The 19,752-nt window shown below is 41.5% G+C and overlaps 1 protein-coding gene across 4 annotated transcripts in view; it reads right to left on the bottom strand.

The window, feature by feature from the left end:
• LOC133418571 (A-kinase anchor protein 7-like) overlaps positions 1–19,752 on the bottom strand; it is a 56,665-nt gene that overhangs the window by 4,379 nt on the left and 32,534 nt on the right. For 2 of the 4 annotated variants that reach the window (XM_061707330.1, XM_061707332.1), the window contains one exon: positions 9,983–10,012. The exons of the other annotated variants lie outside the window; for them this stretch is intronic. In XM_061707330.1, the coding sequence (XP_061563314.1) occupies positions 9,983–10,012 (30 nt within the window). The remainder of the gene's footprint in view (positions 1–9,982; positions 10,013–19,752) is intronic. 4 annotated transcript variants of the gene reach the window in all.

Genomic DNA, 19,752 nt, shown 5'->3' with positions numbered 1-19,752 from the left:
ACAGCCTTTCAAGCCATGATTGACGTGAACTAGGGCTGGGCGATATGGACCAAAAGTCATATCTCAATATTTTCTAGCTGAATGGCGATACTCGATATATATCGATATTTTTTCTATGCCATAATTGGGGTTTCCCCCAAAGTATTATAGCATAGCATCTCTGTTAGCTTCATTTTTTTCAGCTTTAATACAAAGCCTCGTGCCAAATGTCACACAGGTACCTTTATTAACAGAGGTCTACACAATATCAAAATGTATAAAAGAAATGAAATAAAAATAAACTGCCTGCATATATAGAATAAAAATGCTTCTTGAATAAAATAAAACAAATATCCCTTTCCTGCATAACAATTAAATTAAAATACACTGTGCAATTAATACAATGTAGACAGTAACAGGCCGACTTTTCCAATGAGGTTGACAGTTGTGCAAATAACAAAACATTTGTGCAAATCTCAAATAAAACATTCAAGTCAATTTGTCACAAAATAAGCTAAATCAAAATCATAAAAAAAAAAAATCAAAAAAAAAAAATCGATAAAAACGATATTGTCTCGTACCATATCGCGTTTGAAAATATATCGATATATATTAAAATCTCGATATATCGCCCAGCCCTAACGTGAACCAAAACATCTCAGATGCTGACCAGGAAAACAACATAGGACACAAAGATGACTGAGAGGCTACATGTATAAGAGCATATGAAATGTTAACATAGCCAAGCATTTCTGGGGGGATTTGGTCCATCAGGTAAATACCTGCTTCCCTCTGAGATCACCTCTGAAAGACAGAACAGAGTCTGCCAGGGGAAAGGATTACATTCACCCCAGACAGACAGTCTACAACTTGAGTTTTCTTGCATGCAACAGCTGCTTTCAATCCTTTTCCAATACATTTTAAGTGAAAGCAGAGAATAATAACTATTAATTTGAGGATAATAATAAATTACAAAGTCATTCATCAGAGGCTGAATTCAGTGACAAAAGCCCGCTTGTCACAACAACAGCAAATATGTGGCGTCGGCGATAATGACAGACGGCGCAAACAGTTGCTTCACAGCTCTTCTATGAATACTGATTTTAATCACCGTCCTGCAGTGATGAGAAACAGAATCTACTTAATAACCCAAAAGCCCTTCATCCCACTGAATGTGCTGCAGACAAAATGGCAGATGTGATGATGGCGAGAATGACAGGGAGACGGAGGGAGAAGAAGCCATGAGATGGGCAGAGAAAGTCAATAATTCATGTAGAAATACATTTAAGCTGGCAGGCGAGCTGTAAGATGGACAGGCATTACTAAACCATTCAGAGGGAGAGTAATAGAAAAATCACTCAGCCATATGCTCTGCTCCGTCAGACACACACACACACACACACACACACACACTCCTGGAAGGAGCTGAGACACACTCTACAATAACCACGTTATCATTACATTACCAAGGCTGAGCAAACGATCCCCGAGGTAAACTTCTATACCACAAAAGACTACTGGGCCAAAAGGGTTGTTTTATCTCAGAGCAGAGAGGACTTCATTATCCACAATAAAGAAAAACAGAGACTTTGCATTGGGTAGCAGAAGTGAGGCAGCCAGAGAGGATGATGGGGTCTCCTGCAGCCACAAATAAATCCTCGGGAGAAAGTAAGACGTGCACTTGTTTGTAGTCCTTTTCTTACTCTTTGCCTTTCAAACCCACACTCTATCAGATAATATTCCTCTGTTCTTTTGTTGTTTGTTTTGTCTTTGCTGAGTTGCTGCCACGTTCATTAATCTTCATCAGTAAACACTGTAAACCAAACAACAGAACATCATTGTCGCGAAACAAATGAAGGAAAGTGAAAAGTCCTCTCGGAGCCCTTTAGCAGCTCTCGGAACTTTCTGTCACGCAAACAAGAGTTTTTCTGGTCCTTGTCCCTCTCCTCGAGGGAGGCCAAAGAGGTTGTAAACTCATTAAACCAAGATCTGCTTTAATGAAGCCCTGAAGATACAGTGGAATTAAACTGTTATCCATCCTGTTGAATGTAAATATACTTTTAACACGGTTCTCACTATACCTCTGTTTAACCACCAACTGTCATTAAAGCCGGGCATACACAGTGCGATTATCGGCTCGTTTTGAGGCGTTTTTCCAGTCGTGCGACTACTTTTTGGATCGGGCCGGATTTCGACCCAATCGTTGGTCGTGCCTCGTGCAGTATACGTGGGGTAACGAGATGCCCAGTAGAGAGATTAACACCTCACGAGGAGCTCCCGATCACAAATCATGTGCTCGCAAAAAAATCAAACGTGTTTGAAATCCTGGTTGTGCTACGACCCGATTTGCCTCATCCTTTCGCAGAGAGCATGCGCAATCTCTGATGTCACTTCAAAAACTATCATTTGTAGTTTAAAGTGTTGCAAATTCACATTACAAATCATGTTTTAACAGCAGATAAAAAGACCGCATTTCCCACGTCTGCCCAATCATACGCATGCGGTACGCGGCGACCCGCACAGTACGGTGCGCGTCGCCGCGTACCCTACGCCGTAGACTCTGCGTTGGTGTAACGCAGAACCATAAATCAGCCTTCAGTGTGTGCTCTGTGTGCTGTTCTGAACTTCTCTGTTGTGCTCATTTTGCTGGGACGCCGGGTCCCTCCACCGAGACACAACTTTTGCCGTATGCGTTCATTGTTGTGTCTAAAAAAATTATGCGCAGTGCCCATCCAATCAGAAACGGTACAGATATTTTGGGATTTTTTTATATATATAAAAAAATGTAATTATAAAAAAATAAAGGATCCCCATAACTTTGATTGGGTGGGCAGGACGCACGTTTGGGTGGGCACAGCCCACCCCTGCCCCAAAACCGGCCTCGAGTTCCAGTACACAGAGGTCCGACGGGAGGATTATGATCGTATAGTGTGAGCAGACGGGTCGCATCTGAGCATCGGGTCGTACAGTGTGAGACCATAAATCGTGGGCTGTGAACTTTTGAACTCCACGATCTAGTCGTGCAGTGTGAGATGGGGCAGTCTCAAACGATTTAAAATATCGCACAGTGTATGCCCAGCTTTATTTGTATAAAGTATAATGGTGCATATGTACGATACAATCTGAATTATAGTGCACAAACTAGAATAACTAAAGAGAAAATTCAGCTTTGTTCATGATCAAACTTGATTGTGAGTGAGTTCAGACGGTCACAGACAGTCTTCTCTGCCACATGTCACTGGGTCACTGGTCACTCAGCCGGGCTGAAAATCCTCTAATTTGGGTCATCGGTCGAGTGAGGGATGCATCACTAATTTTAACTATGATTCTGTATCCAAATATTTTCCAGAATATTGCATTACAAATGAGTAAACACCGTTTAATTAAGCTGTGGCGCTAAATAAGTAAACAATTCCAGTTTTCATAGTGCCTGAACTTGTCAAAGAGTCCATGTAATCCATGATTAACACATTTTGACCCACCCTCTCCCACACAAAGCGTGGTTTCTCCATCCGTCACTTTAAAACCTTAACCAGAGATTGTGTGTGTATATATATATATATATATATATATATATATATATATATAAATGGATGCTGGATCCTTCAGATCTGAAAAGTGGAGCCAATATACAGTAAGTCTCTGCATGCTGCAGTGTCTTGAGAGAGACGGACGGGAGGCAAAGACTGAAAAAAAAGGAGGCAGTTCGTTATCTGTTAGAAAATGACGGCAGTAGTTCTCACCACTGTGGTAAAACCCTTTTCAATTTACCACAGAGTGCATTTAATGACAACTTGAGAGTCCCACTAGGAGTAAATGTGGAGATTAAAGCATGAAGGTGAGGTCTAAATGGTCTTCACCTGTATAACACCTTTGAAAGTCATCTGTATTCACAGTGCAATTACATTAGTTTTTCTTTTTTTCTTTTCACCTACATTGTTGCTGAGCAAGGTGCTCATCATGAAAGTTTCTACCACTGGGAACAACGTTTGGGGTTCAATCATTGGTCCAACGTGAAATAATAACAAAAAAGCTGTGAATTATACAGCAAACCCTATATTTAGGTAGCAAATGACTCTGTTGCATGAACTCTATTCATAAATAGCATCCATAACGACGTTTAAGGGTGTTTAAGGGTGTTCTAAGGTTATGTCGGCGACTCTCAAAAAAGGAAATTGTGAAGGCTAAAATGTTAATACTGAAACTTCAGATTAGGGCTGGGCGATATATCGAGATTTTAATATATATCGATATATTTTCAAACGCGATATGGTACGAGACAATATCGTTTATATCGATTTAAAACAAAAAATGATTTTGATATAGCTTATTTTGTGACAAATTGACTTGAATGTTTTATTTGAGATTTGCACAAATGTTTTTTTTTATTTGCACAACTGTCAACCTCAGTGGAAAAGTCTGCCTGTTACTGTCTACATTGTATTAATTGCAGTGTATTTGAATTTAATTGTTATGCAAGAAAGGGATATTTGTTTTATTTTATTCAAGAAGCATTTTTATTCTATATATGCAGGCAGTTTATTTTTATTTCATTTGTTTTATACATTTTGATATTGTGCAGACCTCTGTTAATAAAGGTACCTGTGTGACATTTGGCACGAGGCATTGCATTAAAACTGACTGTTTTTTTAAGGGTTTGCCTCTTACAGAGATGCTATGCTATAATGCTTTGGGGGAAACCCCAATTATGGCACAGAAAAAATATCGATATATATCGAGTATCGCCATTTAGCTAGAAAAAATATCAAGATATGACTTTTGGTCCATATCGCCGAGCCCTAATTCAGATTAGTATCCCGACAGCATAGGGACTGTAGTCTTGAATATTCATATCTCATAGCTCCATACTCTGACACATCCATACACACGTGCAAGAATGCTGAGACATAAGAGTAATAATGATAAGCTTGTTGTCCAGGGAGTGGTCATCCCAGAAAGTTCCCTCCCAGGTTGAACTGTGATATAGATTTGAGGAAGTCCAGATCTGAAGGGATGTGGCATGGCTGTAAGAGAGCCACACATGAACAAATACCCACACACCTCAATTAAATGAAGCACCTTTGCGAAGAAAAGTGGGCCAAAGTCCGCCACGACGATGTGACGGGCTGATAAAGTCCAACGGAAAACGATTACGTCAAGCTATTGCTGCGAAGGGTGATTCAACAAACTACTGAATTATGGGATGGATTTTGGTCTCCAAACGCTGCTGGGGCCTTCTGGCTTCAGTTTTGGTTCAGAAAACAGTGACACGAGTCTCATAAGTCGTGCATTGTTCTTCATCCGAGGTTGTATTTACATAAAATGAAGTCCTGAGTATCAGATCATCTTTTCCTCATCAACCTTAAAACTGAAGGGGTTAGTTCCTTCTTCGCATGACTGGGCATTTCAGAAAACAAATTAATCCAATAGGAATTAAGCAACCCACTGTGAATATCATGTAACTTGGAGCTGAGGAAATAATGTCTGGCTGAGAAAGATCGTGGGAGAGGTGAAGTTGCCAGAAAATGTGGCCTTGGTCTAACTTGTTACTTTTTCTTCTCGTCTTCTTCCTCCTGATCCGTCAGGGACTGTGAGGGAGGTGTGGTAGAAGGCCAGAGCCTTCTGCTTATTTTAAACTCATTTTTTAATTTTTTTTTTTTTTAAATCCCCACATCAATGAATAATAAACAAGACTATGGGGGATTGATGCTCTGAATATCTTCTGGCTCTCCTCCTGCAGGTGTTGTGGTGTGGATAGTGTGGTGTTGACACATGCATCGGTCATCTGTGGATTTATCTCGTTAGTGCCAAAGTCGTCTCACCAGCCGACATAAACCCATGCCTCGTTCATCAATTCATCTACACCGCGCGCTCGCGTCGTCCCCTTTATTGTCGCTCAGTTGGTTTCGACCTAACACAATGTTCTTTTGTGGTTACTTGTGTTTTATTGAGTTGTATTTTCGGAGAACTCCCGCTGCTGTTGATACTTGATTATCCGTGACCTGCCTTTCAGTTAGACCGGCACCTCCGGCGTCTCCCTCGGAGGAGCAGCTGACTGAACTGGCTCTGAATCAGCCTCTCTTCGTGAACTCCAGCCACATTTGCATGTGCAGGCGCTCCTGGCGCTAATAACTCCCTCGTTCAAGCCTGCAGGCTTCTACTTGTTAGTGCTTATTTGCTACTGTGGCCAGGAACAATCAGGCGATGGTCACGCAAACAAATCTTTTTTTTCTTTATTTCTTTGTCCCCCCCAAAAAAACAAAAAAACATACTCCTCATATTGCTTCCAGGAAACAACAATTTGAGGATTAAAATCAAGATCTTTAAAATCAATACTCTTTATGGATACAAAACGGAAATGGACACATGAACTGACAGCCAATGACCAAAGTGCCTTGCTCAGCTGAACAACTTTTTCTTTTCTTTTATGCTTTTCTTTTAGAAGTTCTGTGAAATGAAGAAATTGTAAAAACAGAACATTAGAAGGGGTAGGACTAGAAAAGTTTTTTGAAACTTCATCCTGCACCCTTTCAAACAGGAAATATTTATTTACATATAGATTTGTCTCTTTAATTAGGGCCCGAGCACCTTCAGTGCGAAGGCCCTATTGTATCTGTAGGAATTTTTTCTTTCTTTTTCTTCTGACGGAAGGAGGGCCTTTTTGCCCCCCTAAACGTGCCCAAAAAGTCACCAAATTTTGCATGCAAGTCAGGCCTGGCGAAAAATTTGATATTTAATGGTTTGCATTAATGGGCGTGGCAAAATGGCTCAACAGCGCCCCCTTGAAAACTTTGTGCCTCAAGCCCCAGAATGCGGTATGTCGTACACGCACGAAAATCGGTACACACCTGTATCATGGCGCAACTGAAAGAAAAGTCTCTTGGCGTCATGCCCGAAACCGAACAGGAAGTCGGCCATTTTGAATTAGTTGTGTCATTTTGGCGAAATTTATGCCATTCCTTCGAAAGTTAATTCAGCCCGAACCGTAACGTGCACCCAAGTGTGTTATACATCAAAATGTGCGTCTCCATCCTGCGACTACACGCATTACTTTTCTCTTTCAAAAGCGTTACCGTGGCGACGCTAGACGCCAAAAAGCGCGGCCACCCTTCATCTGGTTGGTTCAGACAGAAAAAACTTTGCGCCTCAAGCCCCATAATACGGTTTGACGTACATGAACGAAAATCGGTACACACCTGTATCATGTCGCAACTAAAAGAAAAGTCTCTTGGCGCCATGGCCGAAACCGAACAGGAAGTCGGCCATTTTGAACATTCTGAATTAATTGCGTAATTTTGGAGCAATATATGCCATTCCTTCGAGAGTTAATTCAGCCCGAACCGTATCGTGAACCCAGATGTGTTATACATCAAAATGTGCGTCTCCATCCTGCGACTACACGCATTACTTTTCTCTTTCAAAAGTGTTACCGTGGCGACGCTAGACGCCAACAAGCGGACCCCCCCTTCATCTGATTGGTCCATATTTGATAGTTCCCCAAAAGGCACCAAATTTGGCATGCAAGCCAGGCCTGGCGATAAATTTGATCTTTCATGGTTTGCATTAATGGGCGTGGCAAAATGGCTCAACAGCGCCCCCCGGAAAACTTTGTGCCTCAAGCCCCACAATACGGTTTGACGTACATGCACGAAAATCGCTACACACCTGTATCATGTCACAACTAAAAGAAAAGTCTCTTGGCGCCATGGCCGAAACCGAACAGGAAGTCGGCCATTTTGAATAAATTGTGTCATTTTGGCAAAATTTATGCCATTCCTTCGGCAGTTAATTCAGCCCGAACCGTAACGTGCACCCAGGTGTGTTATACATCAAAATGTGCGTCTACATCCTGCGACACCACGCATTACTTTTCTCTTTCAAAAGTATTACCGTGGCGACGCTAGACGCCAAAAGGCGCGCCCCCCCTTCATGTGATTGGTCCATATTTGATAGTTCTCCAAAAGTCACCAAATTTTGCATGCAAGCCAGACTTGGCGATAAATTTGATATTTCATGGTTTGCATTAATGGGCGTGGCCTAACGGCTCAACAGCGCCCCCTAGAATACTTTTATCTGCCATAACTTTTGAATGGTTTGACATAGGAAGTCGTGGGTGGTGTCATGGGACTCTGTAATGAGTCCTTAAGCTTCGTTGGCCTTAATTAGCCCCGCCCCTTCTTCTGATTGGTTGTCCCGATTTCCTGCTATAACATTGGAATGGTTTGACATAGAGAGTCGTGGGTGGTGTCATCAGATTCTTTATGGAGTCCTTGACCTTCATTGGCCAGAATTAGCCCCGCCTCTTCTTCTGATTGGTTGTCCCTTTTTTCTGCTATAACTTTTTAATGGTTTGACATAGGAAGTCGTGGGTGGTGTCATGGGACTCTGTAATGAGTCCTTAAGCTTAGTTGGCTTTAATTAGCCCCGCCCCTTCTTCTGATTGGTTGTCCCGATTTTCTGCTATAACTTTGGAATGGTTTGACATAGGGAGTCGTGGGTGGGGTCATCAGATTCTTTATGGAGTCCTTGACCTTCATTGGCCTGAATTAGCCCCGCCCTTTCTTCTGATTGGTTGTCCCTTTTTTCTGCTATAACTTTTTAATGGTTTGACATAGGAAGTCGTGGGTGGTGTCATGGGACTTTGTACTGAGTTCTTAAGCTTCGTTGGCCTTAATTAGCCCCGCCCCTTCTTCTGATTGGTTGTCCCGATTTTCTGCTATAACTTTGGAATGGTTTAACATAGAGTCGTGGGTGGTGTCATGGGACTCTGTAATGAGTCCTTAAGCTTAGTTGGCTTTAATTAGCCCCGCCCCTTCTTCTGATTGGTTGTCCTGATTTTCTGCTATAACTTTGGAATGGTTTGACATAGGGAGTCGTGGGTGGGGTCATCAGATTCTTTATGGAGTCCTTGACCTTCATTGGCCTGAATTAGCCCCGCCCCTTCTTCTGATTGGTTGTCCCTCTTTTCTGCTATAACTTTTGAATGGTTTGACATAGGAAGTTGTGGGTGGTGTCTTTTCTGATATGCTTATGGGGGGCGGTGGCCGTGAGTGCGAGGGCCCGTTCATCGCTGCTTGCAGCTTTAATTTGCTTTGTTTTGCTTATGGTTTTTTTTTTTTTTTCCGGTATATACATTTTATGTATTCTGATTATTTTATTTTATTTTTTATTTTTTAACCTGTTTGAATAAATAATTAAACGAAACGAATGTTTTCAGACCTTTCTTTCTTCACCTGCTATCAGGAAAATCTTTGCGGCCGACATTCTTCAATAACTATAATAAATGGTTAATTTGAGCCGCGTAAATGTATCTTGATGTGTGGGTTTGGTGGTGGTTTATCCACATCAGATGATGCTCCCGCAGTTGCCGGCGCAACATGTGCAACCCATTTCAAGTTCAACCATGTCTAAAGGCCTCGGGCGTGTTTGCATGATTTTTGCCTTGTTTACATTAACTTGTTGTTGTGTTGGAGGGAAGTAGACCGGCTTAATTTAGAGGAATGGCTGCAATAACAATCTCATAAGCCGTCAGCAAAAAAATGAGTCAGGCAAATATAATAAAGCAGCGGTGCAGATAAATAGATCTTATCAGAATGTACTTTGAGGTAAAATAGGAAGGTCCTTAGCTAACAGAAACAGTTGGAAGAACGCTTTCTAAATAGGCCCTGACTGCACAGCTAATGGACAATCTCCTTAATCACTTCCTGCCCAGATGCTCTGAACAAGACGGCGGCTGGATCATTTAGTTAAAACTCCATTTAAAATGATGCCAGTGAGATATCAGATCAGATGTGACTTGATTACACCAGGATTAGCAATCGTATTTGGTCCCGAACATCTATGATCCATTAATTCAAGGTGATTCACAGTAATCAGACCGTTAATCATCAGGATTTTCTGAGGGATTATAAGAAATCAGGATCATAATCTGTGATTAGAAAAACACAAGGTTTTTAAACCTTTCAAAACTCTGATTGTATACGTGAGATATGAGAAGACATACTTGAGCGTTGGAATGGTTTCGGTGGTAAATCTGCAACACAAGCACAAATATCACATATTAAAAGAGGACAAATGGCTCACAGAACAAGAGTCACTGCTATCTGAGCATGAGAGTTGATTTAGTATCTCATGGATCCAAAAAACAGCAGAGTCATGAAAGCCTCTTTTGTATCCCAGCACAAGGGAGATACTTCTGGAGCGACGCAGCGGCGGAGGTTTGAAACATCAAGTTCGGAGCTGTGGACAGTCAGATGAATGTGTCTCATTTGCAGGAGTTTTTCAGTCTTTAATGAGATGAATGATGACATGTCGCCTTGTTTATTCTGACTTTAAAAGCATCCAGAAAAGACTACGTGTAATCTCTTCACAGGCCTACGATCAAAGGTCGGCACTAAAGCTGTCCCTGTGTACCTGCAGACACCCACACACGCACTACACACAGATAAGCCGTCACGGATAAACTCAATCACAAGCTACAGGGATGACACATGCGGCTGACTCCCTCATTTCACGCACACTTAAATGCATTCTCAATACTTTCTCGCGCCCATCTTGTCCCAAAGCTTCCCTCTTCCCCATCTTTCAGCATCTTCCGCTACACCTCCTCCTCTTGTAATTCCTCCATTTTTTTTCCCGTCAACATTTGCTCCACTTGTTCAAGCTACCTTTCTGCTGGTTGTGTTGTCATGGTGACAGAGATGAGAAGCAATCACAAACTTCAACTCAGAACAACAAAAGGAGATTGTGCTGACTTTTTGGCAGGTTTCTTTCTCTCTCTCCTCTCACATGTTTGACTTTACTTAACAGGCTCTTTCAGGCCTCCTTTTCCTCCCTTATCAGAGACACCTCCTGCACAGACCTTCATCCCCCGGGAAATTCAGTTATTTCTGCATTAACTTTGTGTATTGATGCTGGTATTAATTTGAACACACTGGAGTTGCTCATTTCCCTATGTCGGAGTATATATTTTCTGATAAAAATGTAAAATGAACAAGCCTAAGAGTGAAGATAAGAGGTCATGGCGAGGTTTTATGCTAGAATTGATGAGAAAGCTTCAAGTGCAACAGCCCGTTTTAAAGGGGACCTATTATGGCATCTAATACCTATTTTAAGCAGGCCTTGAATGTCTTAAAATCAAGCTTTTGATTGTTTTTGCTAAATAAATTAGAAATTCAGCCTCTGAGCCATGTCTTTATCTTCCCATTCTCTAACCTCATTATCTATGTGGGATTCTGAGTGAGCGGGGCTATGATAATGAGGCTCTGTGCTGATTGGCTGCCTGACGCGATGACGCCAATGACGCGATACACCGCTATGAAAAAGTGGCGGAAGCTCCGGCCGGCGGAGTTAGTAGTGGCCGTGGTTTCACGCATCGCTCCCGTCGTTACATAACGACGGGAGCAGAATCTGAACAGAATTGTTATGATACAAATGTAAATGTAGAGTTCTATGTTCAATAAGAATCAAAATTAAATCATTCACACTGGTTTTATTCCCCACTTCTCGAGCTAAACGCAGTTGCTGGCCAGCTCTCTGTGGTGCGATTAACCCCAATCTTCAGATAAAACTAGTTTGTTGAGGAAAAAATATTAACTCTATTTGTAGCTGCAGAGGAAAAAATTATCTCATTAGGAAAACAAAAATATTGCTCACGCCTCGGAGCCTCTTCAGCATAATATAGCAGTCAAAAAAGAAAAAAGTAAGAGTAATACAAAACATGTACTGTATGTTGTACTATTATACTAATTTATTTAACACATGGCGAGTCAAACATTTACCAAAGCAGCTGCCAAACACTCCTAAACAAGGTAGCCGGAGACGTGGGTTGTGCAGAACTGCGGCAGTAAATCCTTTCTAAAGAATGGAGCTCCGACGAGGAGCTCAACTCTTTGATAGGGATTTCATATGGATCCAAACCGTTAATAATCATTATTTTCTCCATATACTGGTCCCTGGCTCCCTTGTTTAAGGTATCCCAGTAAATTCCAGTTCCTTTCCAGCAGTTTAACATCTTTTTTTTTGCGTTCCGTCTGTTCACTTGGTGAAACAGAAAAGTAGTTTTGAAAGTCCGTCCCGTCTTCATTCAATATCAAAACAAATGCACGCGACAGGGACATGATCTTTCCGGCAGTACGCGCTGGTGCTCATGGGAAACGTTGTGTTCTTTCTGGTAAAGCACTACCGCTTTTGTCCAAAGGAGCCGCCAAACTCAACAAAAGCTGAAAGTTACATTGTGCTGCTTTAAGCTACATCCATCAAAAAGGTAAAGCCGATAAATTAGACTATGTTTTTCTTCACCTTTTTCTCCTCTTCGACATCTTTTTATCATCTCTGTCTCTAATGTGTGGCAGGTTCATAGGTTTGGGATTTTTCACCGTTTGTTGTCAGCGACCTTGCGAGTCTGTTTAGCGTTGGATGACGGTGCGTGAGGCGTTGTGCTGTGTAGCGTCATAATTAACTCAAAGTTTCCTCTCACTTGGTTATCTGAGTTCTTCAGCAGCTCCTTCCTCCAGATAACCAGCAGTCCCCTTTGTGGTTGGAGCAGAGCTGAAGTCTGCCAGACGCTTTCAATGCTTTCTACAAACACTTTATAAAACTCAACTGTTCCATGGAGGGAAAAAAAACTAAAAAGTTTTGCTCCGTTTGACCTACATCTGCCTTAAAAGTAATAAATTAAACAGAATGTTTAGATGCTAAGCAACATCTTGCAGCCCTTTTATCTTTCCAAGGCCGGATCATAAAATACTACAGTAAAGACCGAGGAGTGTTGGACTGTTTGAACATGCTGTTGGATGGTTTGAAAACGATTGACCAGGCAGATCTCTGTGTTCAGGTAGAAGGTATCCCTTCACGCTACCGAGTGTTGTTGCTCTGGGGTTCTGTTTATTTTACATGTCATCACAAAGCCGGTCAATAAGTTTGTATGTTTTTGTCGAGGACACTGTACTGTCCTGTCGTGCCTCTACTCAGGCCCAAAATCAGCTACAGCAAGCTGTCAACCATGTTTAAAACACCTTGTGTGGGCTGAAACTACTCTTAACTGCCAACAAAACAAAACTCGATATTTACTAAAACAAAGTCAAAGCCAATAAATATTGTTCCTTTTAACTACATACATAAAGTCCAAACTGAGATGGGGAAAAAGGCCTTAAACTATGCTGCTCCTTCACTTGGAATAAGCTCCAAACCCACCTGAAGATCAGGAATCTGGTATCACTGCACAGATTTAAACACTGATAGTAGTTTTTTTTTTTTTTAATTGTAATGACTACTTTAGAACTAATCTCTAAAATGAGTAGTAAATGCTTTATTTCTGTTGTGTACTGTAAACATTTTTATGTGAATATTGTAATTACCGTAATTACAGACCTTTATTTCTCAAGATTTTTTTTTTCCCTCCCTGGCTATATAAAAGTAAGTAAATAAATAATTAGACAAAGAAATAAATGTCAGAAGCTGTGGTTGATGCTGCCAACCACACACGAGAATGTAATACATAGATCCAGCAGCAAAAAGGGACCCATAATAATCTCATTACAGACATTCACTGGATTCATCAGGATATCTGATAACGACCGCCGCATCCTCCCTCATGATCTGCTCCCTTCCTAAATTCATTTTACTCAATTTTAGCTCAAACGAGAACAGTGATGCGGTGCTGGCAGGAAACGGAAAGTGAGCAAGGGGTAGATGAAGAGCAGGAAAACTTCAGCCCAGTATGAAACGAAGAGGAAGGTAGCGTGTCTGAGGAGTAGAGGGACATCTAAAAAAACTGCAGAGATTTGAAGACAGGGGAGGGAGGGAGGATTTAAAAAAAAAAAAGAAGAGAACATCAGAACTTTAGAGAGGCTTCGGAGATGAAAGAAAGGTTGAGATCCAGAGTTTCCTGAGGAAATGCCAGAGACTCTTGCAGACTCACCATTCTGCCTGCAGCGGAGTTTAACGCTCTGTTTACACTTCATGCTGCAAAGTTCATTATCTGGTTTCACACTTCCTCTTGAAGACAGTATTTTCATCAATTGGTGGATTGTTGTGGATGACAAAAGTCTAAGAGCCAGCACATTACATGCTCACTTTAGATTAATCAGCTTAATTAAAGATCTGGCTCCAGATATAGAGTCATATCCATAAGTCTTTTAGCTGCAGAGTAGTTGGCTGTTGCAGCTGTAGACGTTAGAGCTATAACTAAACCAGAATACTGCACTGCACTAGCTAGACACAAGACAATTATTCAGAAAAGGAAAATTAAATGAACCATGCGCATCCTCGGGTCTTTGTTTGACATATATCTGCTTTCTGAGATTTATAAAAGAGAGAAAAAATAACAACATTTCTAAACCATTGGATGTGCTACGTTGAACAGCCGAGAAAATCCAGAGCACCAGTGATGCGAAAACAGTCAAAGCTTCCCACTTATGCTCTTAAACAATACCACAATGACAATATCTTAAAGGGGGCACGACTCATTTGGCTGATGATGTTTTGAAAAGGAGGAAGAAATAGCTGCTTTTTAATTTTGTCTGACTAAAATTAGCATTAAAGACATCAACTCAACTCAGGAAGTGTACTGTATATGGAGTTAAAAACAAATAAACGTCCGTAATGAGTTACCAAATTAGTTTATAATTCACCCATTACTGCTATTAGAAGCAAACTAAAGAACAGGATGAAAAAACGAAATAATGAGCTTCAGCAAAAAGTAGACTAATTCAACATAAGCCCAAGAGTGCTTTTCTTGAGCAGTGGATCTAAAAATGCTCAGATATAATATTTCTTGCATTGCTTTGTTTAATTTGACACTAATTCTGCAACACAATCTCATAATAACTGACCTCACAGTCCCTGACGAATAACTGTAGGTTAGAGATGCACCGATTGATCGGCAACCAATCGGTATCGGCCGATAATGCCCCTATCGGTTTTGATCGGCGTCCTCAAAATAATAGTTCAGAGCGGCCGATCTGAGGACGTTTCCACAGGAAAACTAAGGTTTATAGTTAACAGCTTTTATCAACTCTAAAAGAGTGAAATATTTACTGTTGTCTGTGTTAGTGCACTGCACACGTTGTGTTGTACACACATTTATTACCACAAGAAAGCTGAAGCTAGTTAGCTACACTTACTCTCTGTAAGAGAGTCCAAGACGTCTCTAAGAGTCTCTAGAGTGTGAAATATTGCATATTGCCTCAGCCTGAAATAAAACAGTCAATTCATGATACTTTCTCATCTCCTAATTTTTATACCTAACAATACAATGTCAGTGATGTGTACATGAGACAACAATATTGACAAATTTATGGATTTTACGCTGTGATCGGTGATCGGCCCTCAAAATCCTGATCGCTGCATCTCTAATGTAGGTTTGAATATGGAAGGAGACAGAGGTATGGAGGTGGCAGGTGTGTCACTTGGGAACGTTTTGTGATTGTAGATGAACGAAACAGCTACATCTCTCTCATGACAATCATTAAGACAATGTCTCGCACCTCTGGTGTGGTGTGACAACATAAAATGTCACATTCAAGCCTCTCAGGTTTGTCACAGTGGCCTATCAAGCCACGGACTCCATCAACACCGTTACGTATCCATATGGCATCTATGACAGTAAATTGTTAGTTTTACATGTAAATAACATAAAAATGATCTACTACTACTTTAATATATGCCAGAAACTTCTCTAAAGAAGCAGACGGACTGGTCTGGTTCCAAAGTATGTGAAAGTTAAACAAAGTCGGGCCAAACGGAGATGCTGGCTGCACTCCAGTCAGACATAATCAAACCGAGGGGACACAAAGCTCTCAACATATCTTATGGACTGCACCTCAAGAAAAGAACAAGCACTGACCCTTTTCTCCATTTCTCTTGACACTCACACTCAGAACCCCGCAACATCATTCCCTGAGGGTGAGCTAATAGGCATGTGTGCCATCTTTTAAACTCCATCCTCGGATTTAGGACCCAATTGGTTAAAAGTCGTCTCGGGGCTCAGCGATGGCTTTTAACAACTTAGCTGTCGCTGGCTGCTCGACTCACACTTGCATAAAACCATACAGATTTCCAGGGCATGAACAAATAATGTGAATATTTTAGTTGTTTCTCCTCTTGCTGACTGCATTGTAAGAGAACATGAAGGAGTTAACGCCGAGAGGCACTGGAAAGAAAGAAGAAAACTTGGCCCGGAGGACTGAACAGCAGAAAAAAAAGGCTGAATTAAGCAGTGCTGCATGCGTCTCTTTCCCTTCACAACCTCTTTTTTTCTTTTTATCTATCTTCATTCAGTTTTTTGGAAGCCAGTTTTTGACACCACTATAATGCAAATCCTGGAAAACGCGTCCAACGGAGAACATTTCCCAGCTGCTGTCACACTAGTGACTGCAGGTGAACGGTTCCCGCTGTGGCCAAGGCAACTCGGAGCCTTCATTTGCATGTTCCTCGCAAGCTGTGCCCCTCTGTGAGGGGTAAAGTTGGCTTTATCCGCGAGGTGTTTATTAGAAGGTGAAAACAAACTGCAAGAAGAGTCTCAATAAAGGAAAACCAACGGCATCAGAGAAGTGGTTGCACACAGTAGGGATGGGCGGTATGGACTAAAAGATTTATCACGATAATTTCTGCCATTTATCCCGATAAAAAAAATACCAATTCAACTCCACCTTTGATCCACCATGTTTGTTACACAAACACGTATCCATCCTTCCTTCCTTCCTTCCTTCTGCTCTCTCCTTCCTTCCTTCCTTCTGCTCTCTCCTTCCTTCCTTCCTTCTGCTCTCTCCTTCCTTCCTTCCTTCCTTCCTTCCTTCCTTCCTTCCTTCCTTCCTTCCTTCCTTCCTTCCTTCCTTCCTTCCTTCCTTCCTTCCTTCCTTCCTTCCTTCCTTCCTTCCTTCCTTCCTTCCTTCCTTCCTTCCTTCCTTCCTTCCTTCCTTCCTTCCTTCCTTCCTTCCTTCCTTCCTTCCTTCCTTCCTTCCTTCCTTCCTTCCTTCCTTCCTTCCTTCCTTCCTTCCTTCCTTCCTTCCTTCCTTCCTTCCTTCCTTCCTTCCTTCCTTCCTTCCTTCCTTCCTTCCTTCCTTCCTTCCTTCCTTCCTTCCTTCCTTCCTTCCTTCCTTCCTTCCTTCCTTCCTTCCTTCCTTCCTTCCTTCCTTCCTTCCTTCCTTCCTTCCTTCCTTCCTTCCTTCCTTCCTTCCTTCCTTCCTTCCTTCCTTCCTTCCTTCCTTCCTTCCTTCCTTCCTTCCTGTGTATTTAACGCAGAACCATAAATCAACTTTACACAAAAACGTCATCAACAGGAATGTATCGTTTTTACCGCGAGATGACAAATTCTTACCGTGGGGAATTTTTTTGATGGTTTATCGTGAACGGTAAAATATCGCCCATTCCTAGCACACATAAATCCAAGATCTGACCACTTCAAATTAAAGTGAATGATTTTTAAAATCTCATTTGCTGGAATTAACACAGAACCTGCTGGGGCGGCAGTAGCTCAGGTGGTAGAGCGGGTCGTCCAATGATCGGAAGGTCGGCGGTTCGAATCCCGCTCTGTCCCAGTTTGCTGTCGTGGTGTCCTTGGGCAAGACACCTTACCCACCTTGCCCCGTATGAATGTGTATGAATGTGTATGAATGTGTATGAATGTTGGTGGTGGTCGGAGGGGCCGTTAGGCGCGATATGGCAGCCACGCTTCTGTCAGTCTGCCCCAGGGCAGCTGTGGCTACAATGTAGCTACCACCACCGGAGAGAATGTGTATGGATGAATAATGATTTCTGTAAAGCGCTCTGGGTGCCTAGAACGGCAGAAGGGCGCTATATAAATCCAAGTCATTATTATTATTATTGTATTTAAAATGATAAAAGAAGTAGGTTAAACCTCAAAAATATGTAAAATGTGTGTAGTTACGAGACAGCTGTTCACTCTACACTGTTTAGACCACTTTATGATAAAAAGGGGCCTAATTATCATCAACTCAGTCACGGGGAAACCTGCGAGGAAACCTTAAGAGCTTTCTACGTCTCTGAAGAGTGGAGGAGTCACCAGATTTGAATTAGGAATTTGAATTCCAGACCAGGAGTTAAGACCACCCAAAACACCCTAAATGAGATGGTAAAGAGTGTAAACTTGTGTTTCCTCAGCCATTACGGAGTATTACACCCTTGTGTGGTTGGACTGAATTCACCTCTAATCACATGGTTAGGGAGATGACAAGTGGGAGGCTCCGCCCACACTTAAATGCATCAGTTATGCTTCAGTTCTTACGCTGTTCACCTCGGTGAGATCACTTCTACTGAGCCAGGCCGTCTCTGCGCTGCCGGCTAGCGCTGATATTCTCCCCAAAAGAACTAGAACTAATAAAAATGTCCTCGATTGCACTACTATTGAGCTCTCTTCAAGACAAAAGCTATGTCGTCTGTGCGTCTCCGTCTACAGCGATAGGGCATATCTTTGCACAGCAAAGACCAACATGACGCGTGGCCCATCTGTCTTGAGATCGTCCACACCATGATGGAGCCTGAGGCTTGGACGTTCTGTTACCTGCTTCGGCGCTCAAAGGCCAAGGGTCAAGTTGTTGTAGAAGGTGCCGAGGCAGAGTGGCGATGCCCAGTTTGACCCTTTTCCTCTTGGAGTCCAAAAACCCAGCTTCATCTGAGCATGAGGTCCAGAGTTTAAATGACCTCAGTGTATCCGTAGAAAATCCTATTTGTTCTTTGCTGCAAACACATTCCAGTTTTACCCAAAACTGCTTTGATTTATGTTGTTTTGGTATCTAATGGAAGTTTGTCCTCCCTACAACCTCATTATAGACCATGAGTTGTTTTGACTGCAAAATTCATAATTGAAAACTTAATTAATTTGTCTTTGGAGAGACCATCAAAATTATCAGATTTTAGTAGACCGCTAACAGCCGTGAATATAAAACACGAGAAGAAATGACTTCATCAATATGAAAACCTTTTATCATGTTACTCAATGACTTCTACAGCTTAGAGGCATTTACCTGGACCACTTCAATGGGCAACTTTAAATATTGGAGCAACTTCTTTTTCTCTTCAATTTTTTTTTCTACAAGAAAAAAAAGCAAATGACACAAAACTTCTTTATATAAACAGCTGAACTTTCCAGTTTTATGTAACATGCCTAAAAAGTTACATAAATCTGGTAATTAATGGGAGGTTATTTTCAGATTTAGTGGTGGAAAAAAAAAAGAAAACACACTGTCCATTTCTGTTAAAAGAAAAAGGCGCAGACTCCTATTAATCCATTAATATTTAATTTCATGCAATTCAATGCATTTTCTATAATCAAGTCACGTGGCTCTGACATTTCTCTCCTGAAGCTCGAGTTGTGTTTCTCTTTTACAGTTTTCTCATCTGGTTTTTTAGATTTTAGACCCAGCTGTTTGGGAACAAGCAACATCTTTTGACACACTTTGTGCTGAATTAGCTTTCTCAAAGGAGTTTTACTGTCTTTTCTAATTTGTTTTTCTTGACAGCTCTGCTGCTGAGGCTGTGTTTCCTGTCAATCATCCAGGTACAACAGCTAATTAAATGCTACAACTATGCTCTTTTTACTGCAGAATAATCTGCATATTTAGACTTGTGCAGGTATTTTCTTCAGAAAGACAAACAAACAATACGATTCCATAATTGTTTCCTCGTGATTGAGCTCTTTCTTTCCCCTTTTGGCCTTTTTCCTTCTTCATGATAACAGATAATCGTTTTGCTCATATCGATTTGGCATCATTTTTGGACTCCGGACACCGTTCCTCACATAAACCTCTCCAT

This window comes from Cololabis saira, chromosome 18 (genome assembly GCF_033807715.1).
Source record: "Cololabis saira isolate AMF1-May2022 chromosome 18, fColSai1.1, whole genome shotgun sequence".
Lineage (NCBI taxonomy): Eukaryota > Metazoa > Chordata > Actinopteri > Beloniformes > Belonidae > Cololabis > Cololabis saira.
Note: the sequence above shows the minus strand (reverse complement) of the source record. Positions and strands in the feature narration are given on the sequence as shown.